Source organism: Marmota monax, unplaced genomic scaffold (genome assembly GCF_021218885.2).
Source record: "Marmota monax isolate L192 unplaced genomic scaffold, Marmota_monax_Labrador192_F-V1.1 WCK01_AAM20220418_F8-fsc00122, whole genome shotgun sequence".
Lineage (NCBI taxonomy): Eukaryota > Metazoa > Chordata > Mammalia > Rodentia > Sciuridae > Marmota > Marmota monax.
In genome coordinates, this window is record NW_026695223.1 from 5,681,641 (window position 1) to 5,692,707 (window position 11,067).

At 38.7% G+C, this 11,067-nt stretch overlaps 1 protein-coding gene across 1 annotated transcript; it reads right to left on the minus strand.

Annotated features, from left to right (window-relative positions):
* Positions 1-4,994: 4,994 nt before the first annotated feature.
* Prss37 (serine protease 37) lies at positions 4,995-9,958 on the minus strand. Its single transcript, XM_046434250.2, has 5 exons — positions 9,743-9,958; positions 7,893-8,034; positions 6,488-6,741; positions 5,781-5,917; positions 4,995-5,202 (listed from the first exon to the last, which is right to left on the minus strand). Exons 1-5 carry the CDS (start codon positions 9,774-9,776, stop codon positions 5,056-5,058), a joined length of 714 nt encoding a protein of 237 aa, XP_046290206.1. The 5' UTR covers positions 9,777-9,958; the 3' UTR covers positions 4,995-5,055.
* Between the last annotated feature and the right edge of the window lie 1,109 nt (positions 9,959-11,067).

Genomic DNA, 11,067 nt, shown 5'->3' on the forward strand with positions numbered 1-11,067 from the left:
AAGTTCGGCTTCATGAAAGAAGGTTCGATTTGTGAGCAAATGCTAGGGAGTTTTGAATTAGAGAGTCAAGACTCTAATTACCTTTAAACCAGCTCCAGGATGGCTCCTCCTAGCTCCAGCCTCCAGCCACCTATTGTGGTAGTGAGGTTTACTGAAGAGTCTAGCGAGAGAGAGAGAACATGCCAAGGAGTGAACTTTTATTGGGGAACAACAAATTCTGGGGAAAATCCCATCCAATGAAGATTAAGGGGGGCAGCATCCCAAGGTCAGGGGTGACGATTGGGTGTTCGGGGTAGTGTCCAGACACACCTCCACACAGACAAGCCCTTGGACCTGGAAAAGGATGGGGAAAGCTCTGACACAGCTGTGCCTAAGCGCCTCTCACCCAGCCAGGGAGGTAACTCAAATCACGTGCGAGGATGGCCTCCCACATATTCCCCTTTTTTCTTTTAAAAAGCAGGTGATGATTTACTCTCTGGAGTCTCTGCACTCTTGCTCTGAAGAACTCGCCATCCTATAATTACAACACAAAAAAGAATTAACAGCAAAGAGAACAATGCAATAATGTACCAGGCCAAATGTTTAAGAATGTTTCCAGGGTTAAATCCATTTAATTCCTTTAATATTTGATTAGCTAAAGAAGAAGGATCCGAAAAATCAGCTCTATTATTTTGAATATCTTGGATATGATGATGGAGTTCCAAAAGATCCAAGCTATTATTATTATTTTGCCTAATACTCAACAAATGGTTTTTCACCTTCTCCCAATCCCAGAGAGAAGCATTGTACTTGGCAGCTGTAACATACACATATTTATATCTTGCATGGCATTTAAGCCTTTCTTTAAACTTTAAAGCCGAAGGTTCATTACCTATATTTATAACAGTCGCCTCTAAGGCATTTAACTTAGTCTCAATCCTTTCATCAATATTTACTTGATTGTGCAGAGTCTTGGAAGTATTTTGGGCTAAATTATTAAGAAATTTTGCATGTTGAATATTTTGAGATAAAGTTATCGAAGCTGTGACTGTGGATGCAATGAAAAAAACCAAGGCCATAACTCCCACAGTTATAATTCCAGTGGCACATCTAGGTCTCGCTAGGTGGGTATGGATTTGCTGTAAGACTTGAAAACCAGCATCAGCATTCCATGGCTCTGAAATATTAACATGCAATAAAACAAAAGAGGGCTGATGATGTACCAGCACTCCTTTTCCTCTATTATATCTAGTAATACAATTGGTTAGGTTACATTTGTTACATGTTACAACATATCTGTCATCTATCCATTTAACTTTTACATTTCCAATGATTAAAACGTAAGGAGATTGGACACAGGTTCATAAGCCATAGCAAGATCCCTCCTTACAGCTCTTGCCAACAAATTCCGGTAAAGGCTTGTCTCTAAAATGTAAGAATTCTGAGGCAGCAATTAAGCACCAAACATCTTTTTGAATACCACCTTCACTGTAGGTCAAAATATTATTAACAAATCCTGCAGGTGTCATAGAAGAACTTTTTCGTAATTGTCTTTTATCAATTTTTGGAGACCAGTCTAAAATACACCCACTGTCTTTAGACACCTTATGTTGTACTGGAAAGGTATTTATACAATCTATCTATCTAGGAAAGGTGCCAATCTCAATTGTAGAACTATTAGGACAACGAGGTATTCATGGAGATTTTGCAGAAATGATTGGTTTGTTATGGGAAAGTCCCATTTTGATCACTGATCTAGTATAAGGTTTTAAGTCTCCATAAATAGTATGATTAATCAGTCTAGGTCTCCCAATTGTTGTCTTTTCTTCAAATGATACTCTGAGACAGCCAGCATGTTTATCGTGGGACCAAGACAAAGGTAATTGGGCACTGTAGCCAGAATAATTAAATTTAGTCACAGGATTGGGAGTAATATGAATATCTGTAAATCCTCCCATCATGAATGAGTCATTAGTAAACACTGGAATAGATTCTCCAGTCCACACAGCTGGGTGTATCAGGAGTGGATCTGGGAAATATGTCCAGTAAGTGTCTCTGCTCGACTCCCTTTTACCTGACAGCCCATCAGGGCAATCACTGTAGCTACCATCATCAATGGGACTTTTTTTTTTCCTAGGAGTCGAATCATTTGCGAAGCGTGTGTTGTCAGCTTTTTCACGTCTTCCCATGAGATCAGCTTTTCAGCTGGGTCTTACTGTGTCTTCTTCATTCTTCTTCGATATCTCTTCCTTTTGAGTGGAGGCTTCTTCTTCGGGTCGATTTTGAATCTTGGCTCTATCTCCTACTGATTGCGCGTTTAGGCACCCAGATAGGACGGAAAACACCTTCTGGAAAAATACAAGCATGACCTCTGCCCCACATAATCACTGGATCTGGGCCTTTCCATTGACCAGTCTGTCTTTCCACAAAACTCTGCCTAAAGGGCCTGTTGCTGTGGAAGACATATGTCTCTCAGCTGCAGTGTGTACTGTGTCACAATTTTAAAAAGTTAAAACAAACAAGGCATGATTGAGGCTATTTTGGGAGTCATAAACCTATTCCCCCTTTTAATTTTTGTAATTGCAGCTTAATAGATAAATGAGCTCATTCCACAATGGCTTGATCTTGGGGGTTATAAGGAATTCCTGTTTTATGGTCAATTTGAAACTCTTGGAAAAATTGTTGAAAAGAAGAGCTTACATAAGCTGGTGCATTATCTGTTTCAATCTGTAAAGGGCATCCTAACACAGCAAAGGCTGCTAGGCAATGAGAAATTACATGTTGAGTTTCCTTTGTACGTGCTGTGGCAAAAATGAATCTGGAATGTGTATCAACTATTACATGTACATAACATTGCTTACCAAATTGAGGAATATGAGTTACATCCATTTGCCATATTTGATTTGGTTTTAATCTATGGGGATTTACACCTAATGGCAGAGATGGAGTGTTAATAACACACTTAGGGCAGTGACTTATAATTTGACAAGCTTGTTCTCTGGTAATATTAAATTTTTTATGTAAACTAGAAGCATTTGACAAACAGCTACCAATTTATCAATTTTGTCATTACCTGAAGTACCAGCACCATTTGTTGAAGAGGCTATCTTTTCTCCAATGTATGTTTATGATGCCTTTGTTTAAGAGATAACTGTATTTATGTGGGTTTGTCTCTGTGTCTTCTGTTCCATTGGTCTTCATGTCTGTTTTGGTACCGATACCATACTATATTTGTTTGGTAGCTCTGTGGTGTAATTTAAGGTCTGGTATTATGATGCCCCTGCTTCACTTTCCACAGTAAGGATTGTTTTGGCTATTCTGGGCCTCTTATTTTTCCAAATGAATTTCATGACTGCTTTTTCTATTTCTTAGAAGAATATAATTGGAATTTTAATACAAAGTGCATTAAATCTGTAGAGTGCTTTTTGTAATATGGCCATTTTGACAATATTAATTCTGCCTATCCATGAATATTGGAGATCTTTCCATCATCTAAGGTCTTCCTGATTTTTAAGTTCATTAACAAAGCAGATTTTGTCATGACACTTGGATTCCAGTGTTTCTTTCCAGTGTCCAGATGATGGTATGACAGTGATGCTCTCCATAATGAGATCATCCAAGAAACAAACAAAATGAGAAATTGGTGACCTACTGGGCTCTTTTTAAAGAGCATATTCTTATTTTTATTTAATCTCTGTCCAAGGCAGAATACAATCTCTAACCCCTTGTGGATACTGGGATTGAGATCTGTGAGATAACGTTAGTGAAGCTTGTCTCTCCATGAGTGAGCACAGCACAACCTGGATGCAGGACCCAGGTGTCAAGAAAGGAGCAGAGGGGAGGGATCTGAGTGGAACCGTACCTACAGTCAGGCAAAGTGTAGTCTTGATGAGTCAGCCTGTGACTGTGGTCCCTGTGTCTGGCCAATAGTACTTAATAATGTTGCAAAAATTGAGGAAAATAAAACAAATTAGAATTATTATTGGTTATTGATTGGGGTGATTTGTCTCTGCCTAAATTATAAGCAGATGGGAGAAGAGGAAAATCCTTTTAGTGTCTGTGACAGCAGTGCCTTTGTGTTCTGTGCTTGAAGACTTGACTTCAGCTCAAGGAGTTTTCAAGTGGATCTAACTTTGTTATATTTGAGTCTTAACCAGGTTGCCAACATAAATGGAGGGCCCTAGGCTCTTTACATTTTCCCCTGAAATTCTTTTGTACCTGAATTTGCATTTTGCAGTGTCAGGAAGCAATGTCAAATGGAGGATGATGTATTGAGACTTTTTGGGGGTGGTGGGAAGGGATGGGTGGGAAGTCTCAAGTAGGTTTGGATACCATTCTACTGGGTTTAGAATTTATTCTCAGGGCAGCTGAGATTTTTTTATATTAAAGGCATTGAAAGTTATTTATTCCCATCATTGAGAGCAGGTTTATGCCTTTTTTGGAACTACAAGACATCTTTACCTCACTCTAGAACAGCCTGTCTTCCTTTTTGACTTGATTTATAGTTGTTGACCCTGTCTAAAAGGGTTGTTTTGTACTTTCCACTCTTCTACTGGCTCTCTCTCTGTAGCATGCTGAAATCAATGCAGCCCTGAGATGAAACATGCTACTCATAGGAAAGCTGGGATCTTAGCCACATGTGAGAGCTTAAAGTCTGAATGATAAGAGAGATAGCAGGGAAATAGAAGTCAACATTTCTTTTGATGCCCGTGACTCCCCAATAATGTTGAGGCCAAGAGCACAGAATTTAGAATCTGACATTTTGGGCTTCTATTCTAGGCTTTGAAATCTATGAGCTACGGCTAAAGTTTTAGCCTCAATTTTCTCATTTGTTAAGGAGGATAAAAGGTAACTCAAGATTTGTTATGAGCATTTATGAGATGATGAATGTAACCCAGTACAATGCCATTATTTAAAATGTTTTGGATGTGGGCAGAGACGCAAATAAGAAGACATGGGCTACTGGTGTGCTGCATCCATAAGTTTCTATTTGGAGATTTTATTTTGAGCTTCAGCTTGTATAGTCAATGGCAGAGACAGTGGGATGCGGAGGGAGAAATAGGCTATCAATTCTCCTCATTTGTGCCTGTCCTTAGTGTTTTTCTCAATCCAGGACACATATTTGTAAACATTAGTATAGATTCCAACATCTCCTCCCATGAAGTGTCCAACCTCGATTCCCTGGAGCTTGTTTTTGCAGATGACAGTAGCCACGGCTACCTCCTATCAGAAATCAGAAAGAGAGAGAGAGAGAGAGAGAGAGAGAGAGAGAGAGAGAGAGATGATCACGCCCTTTCTTTACAGGAATACCATCTTGTTCCCAACTTAGGTGAGCCCTGATGAGAGACAACATGCTGGGATATGAAAAGAGCACTGAATTGGGGGACACAAAGCTTCAGTCCTTTTTCTAGCTTTGCTGTAACTAGCCTGTGTGATCTTGAAAGTCTGAGAATAGCCTCTCTAGAATTATGTGTGAAATGAGTCAAATCCCATTTTTTTGAACTTGTGAAACCAGTTTCAACTTGTAAAGTTTGATTTAAAACAAAAACAACAAAAAAAAAACTATGCCTGTTTTTACCATTCTGAACACCTGGCAATGTATTACGAGCTAGAGGTACTACTTAGTGCTCTTTCATGAATATACTCTATAAGGAGAGCACATGATTAAGAAACAATGATGTCTCTGCAGGGGCCTTATCAAATTCTCAAAAAATTAGAAATTAAAAAAAAGCTGTATTGTGGTTAATTAGTTAAGTAGACACACAAAAGTAAATGAAAGTTGAATATAAAGAAAAGATTACCCCAAAAATTCGGCTGAATACTTTCACAAATCTAACACATAAGGAGTTCCGGTGGCTCTTTCCTTGTTCAGTTTTCTTGCAGTCTTTATCAGACATCACAGGAGCCTCCAAGTTCTGCCTTAAGTCTGGGTGTCTGCCTGAGGGAAGAGGTGGTAAAAGAAAACATCCTGTTTATCTCACTCTCTTTAAGTCCTGACTGTCTTTTTGTGGAAAGAAAATGGGAAGAAATGAACCCTGAGCACAGGTATGAGAGTTAATCTTGAGGATTTAAAAGTAGTCTTCATGAATGTTTGAAATGCAGAGTTTTCTTTTGGCTCTGTGTCCAGTCTTAGAGGAAATAAGATGTGACCTGACTCAAGTTCTCAGAGGTGTCCTTCACATGTAAAATGAACATGTGTTGGTAGTCGGGCTGTAGCTTCTCTAATGTGAATTGTGCCTCTGAGAATCAGGAATGGTGGCCTCTGTGCAGAGTCAGATGGCTTGGTGACTCCAGCTGCCAAAACCCTGAAGCAGCAGTGGGGCATTAGATACCCTGGGAGTGGAGGAGAGACTCTGTTCAGGGCACTTTCTGCTAGACCACTCCTGTAGCTTCTTGTTTGGGTCTCGAATCATGATCTCCCCACCTCTCTTCTCACAGCTTTGAGGGCATGTATGTTCCTCTTTAAGGAAAACTGATGACCTTAATTTTCTGTGGGAGGTATACTCACCATTGTTTTCCCGGCTCCAGTCCAAACCTGAGAGCAAGCAGACAGTTCCTGGCCGGACATTGCTGGTGGCAAGGGGAAGGAGCTGGACTTTTTGGTTTAAGATGGCAGGCTTAGCCAGCTTAATGAGCATGAGGTCATCCTGTGGAGAGCTGTCACTATGGTTCCAGTATCGGATAATCTGGATAGGATTAATTGTCTGCTCTGTCCCGTCTCTGATTCTGCTCTTGAAATTTCCCAGCATCAGTTTCAGATTTCTGGAGAGAAAAAGGATTAGAAGTAATCACTATAATCATCATCATCATCATCATCATCAGTAAAATATTGAATGTAACTATATGCCAGGTGCTTTATCTAGATTATCTCATCTAACAGTAAGTCTGTACAGTGGATCCCATGTTTATCCCCATTTTACAGATGAAGTAGTAGAGGCACATAGTAGAAATTTTCTCATGATCATAAAGTCAGAAGTGTAACCCTTAGCCACTATGTTTTAATGTAGTGTCCCTTAATGTAGTAGGGAGAAAAATCATGCATATCTAAGAAAATTTTCTATCCTCTCCAGTGTTTACCTATCCAATTGGCAATTTCCATCTTGGTTGAGATAGGAGAATGGAATGACGCAAATGTTGAATACTTTCTATTTTCTTCACTAAACCCACTAACAACCCCATTCTACCCTGTTCAGCACTTTTGGATTCAATTCATGTGTGAATTAAATCAGCGGGCTTCTGATTAGGTCTGATTTGGTCAATAAGAAGAGGAATGGTGAGGTTGACGTGTATATCCTCCCAGCACCCTCCTGCAGTATTGCTGTAGATGGGCTGTGTCCTTTGACAATGGTTACCACTGCTGTCAGAGAATCTCTTCATATGGGGGTCTCTCTGTGCTTTCCTTGAAAATGCTCTTTCCCTTGCCATTTTAGGCATATGGGTGCTCAATGCACTTTTCTAAAATTAATTTTGAGGGCATGGAATTGTAATTAGTATTTTCCTGATATCTTCATCTCTTAGGGCTTAGTTTCCTTTTAAAACTCAATTTACCCAATTTGAGTGCATCATCAGTGGACCCTTAATTGATAATATGCATTCATATTTCCAGCAAAATAATTGCAAAAACTGATTGTAGATTGGAGAATTATAACATGTAGCACAAGGTCTCTCAATGGCACTATGAAATTTTTGGCTGAACATTTTGGGGCACTCTGCTGTGTACGGTAGGATGTTCAGCAGTATCCTTGCTCTGGCCTCTCCCTTCTAGATTCCTTTGTCTTGTTTCCTGATTTTGATAACCAAAAATATCTTCAGATACTACCAAATGTGCCCTGGGGTGAAAACTGCTCCTATTGAGAATCACTGATGTAGAATAATAGTCCCTGTTTCAGGGGATGAGGATGCCCAATACTCACGGTAAGTAGCAATGAGCTGGGGCCAATACCCAGCTGGTTTTGATGAGGACACCCACACAGGGATTGAAGTGAGACTTGAGGTATACCAAATAGGGAGCAGGATCTTCTTTTTGCACAGATGAGTGAGCAGAGAAAAATGTCCCTGAGAAAATAATTAATATTCTTAATTATAAATATTAGGAAAAAATAAGATGATTATTTCCCAGTTATGGAACATGGATGATTTTTAAATAAGAATGCAACTAGGCAGGAAATGTGAATATATTGGACAATTTTTAAAATAAAAACTGTAAATCAAAATGGCATATCATTATATCTAACATTCAGAATAATCATTTTTTGGCTAATATTGATAAATTTAAGAAAGACTAATAAGAAAGACTCATTTAATGCTTACATTACAAATGGACTTTATCTTCTTAAAAAGCAATTCAGAAATAGACATCTGGAATTGCAAATTGTTCATAACATGTGACTCAATAATTTCAACTCCAAGACCATTTTAAAGAGATAATGAGATACTTTGTATAAATATTATAAATAAGTGTGAGCTCATTTTAGCACTTTTTATAATAGCTAAACATCGTAAACATAAATGTCTAATGTGATAATGTTGGACATTAAAATAAAGAAGCATATGGGGGCTGAGGCTGTTGCTCAGCGATAGCACGCTTGCCTGGAATGTGTGAGGCACTGGGTTTGATCCTCAGCACCATAAATAAATAAATAAATAAAGGTCCATTGATAACTAAAAAAATATTTTTTAAAAAATAAAGAAGCATATGCACAAGTGGAATATCACATATATTAAAAATTAAATGTATAAAAAGAAATATTAATGACATTTAATTTAAAATAACAATAAAATCATATATAATTTAATTTTCTAAAATCACCAAACAAGAAATAAACCATCCAAAATGCAAAAAAAAAAGTCTATGAGTAAATTCAAAGTATTAGCATGTGTTGACTGAGAGGTGGGATAATGTCTTTTTTTTTTATACTTCAAAAATTCCCAAATTTTCTAATTTGAACATATGATAATTTTATAAGTAATTTAAAAAATACCTAGATTATAAAGGGGAGAAAGACTCATTTTAATATCAGAAATGAATGTCTTGGCTACTATCAGTACTTCTGTTGATCCTCCCAAGCCTGGGCCTCTACCTCACTATACCCTTCTTTGTGTGATCATGGCATTAGAAACCCCAAGGGAAAAAGGGTGAATTACTAATAAAGGCAAGATAAGTTGAATTCTAGAAGTCAGTCTGTGTGTGGATTTATTTACTCTTCCCAACTCTATAATGTAGGTAGATACCTCCATTTGACTGAAAAAACTGAAGCACAGATGGATTCATTGACTTGCCCAATCCCACACAGCTAGTATGTGATAAAACCTGAGAAATGCCTCACCAGCAAATTCTCCAATCTGAAAAACTTCATAGAAGGCAGGCCCCTGTTATTAGATCTCTTGTTCTTACCTTTTCACCCTTTGCATTTCAAAGTTTCGGGAAAGAGGAAATAGAGGTAAAAAATGAGTTCTCTGTCTTTGTGACCATATTGAGACTTGCCTAGAGATTAATGAAGCTTATGTTTTGGAATAACCAAGTGGGGAATGCTCACTGTTGAGGATTCTCCAAGCAGGTTTGTGCCACAACCTACTCCATAGCTTAGCACTAGAAGGGTGTGCTCAGTCTGTCCTGAGAGCTTTTGGATGGGCTAGACCCTAATTCTGCTCATGACAGTATTTCTTGACTCTTCTGCACCCTTCACACATGCTGCCTCTGCCTTACCCCATTCTACATTAATCTATGGCTTATAGGGCAGAGTAGAACGTCTTAAATACATACCAGCAAGGACACTCAAATAGAAAATAAGTTCCATGATGGTCCAGTTCTTTTCCTGTGAGATCTGGAAGATCGGCAGAGTATAGAATCCTCAGCTCAGTTGTCCACAGACTTAGTGGATGTTGTCAGGATTGGAGGCCCTCAGTGGGACTGGAAAGCAGTACTGGGCATAAACAAGGGAGGAAGATGGCTTCAGGCAGACCTATGGAAACCCTTCTGCTCCAGGGGATTGGAGGAGGAGGATCTGCCTCTATTGGGGCCTTTCAGGAAAGGGAAAACAGCTTCATTCCTTAAATTGCTGGATCCAGTTTCCTCTATTTGCTACTCCTCGGAAAAGCCATCCACTTAACAGTAGTTCAACTGTCTGTGGAAAGGGGTGCTCTAGTTTTAGGACTTAGCTTTTCTACAGAGTTTCTGAGGCCAGGGATAGGATCCTCCACCTTAGCTCAGGGAGACAGGGTCCCTGATGTTTGCCTTGAACTCCTCAATGGTAACTTATATTTTCCTTGGCCCCTCCCATCTTTGTTACACTAGTTTCATATTTCCCTTTGGGCACTGTTTCATCACTCAGATATTATCACCAGTTTGGTTTTTGCTGTCTTGATCACCAGTTTGGGGCTAAGGAAAGTAGGAAATGAAAAGCATATAGAATAGTTGTTTTGACAGTTGAGGAATGGTATCCATTCTAGATGACATAGATCTAAGATTTAATGTACGTTGGAGTCAATTCAGAAGGTAGTACCTCGGAATGCTTTTTATGTAACTAAAAGCTTTCTCAGTTAATAATAGACTCCTATAGCCATCTTTGCACAATTGGGAGCACACTAACAGGGGAAAGAGCAGTAACAAATAGCAGCTGACATTTACTGAGCACTTACTGAACCCTAAGCACCCAACTAGTTATTTATAGACTTGTCAGTGGTTAGTTTATTTCAAGTTAGTCTGAGATGTGAAATTAATTACACTTTATATCAGTTGAAACCTTTAAAATTTCTTTTTTTCTTTATGTTTTATTAGTGCATCATCGTTACATGTAGTAGTGGAGTTCACTGTGACGTGTACATATATGCATATAACATAATCTATTCCAATTAATTCCTCAGTATCCCCCCTTACTCTCCGCTTCTCTCTTCCCTTGTTACCTTAGCTTTACTCTTCTGGACTTCCTTCTAACTATTTGCATGTCTATGTTTTTTCATTGATGCATTATAATTCTACATAAAAGTGGAATTCTTTGTGGTGTATGTATACATGAGTATAGCATAATTTGGTCAATTTTATTCCTCAGATCGCCTCCTTCTCCTGTCCTCCCTTATCCCTTGTTCTGC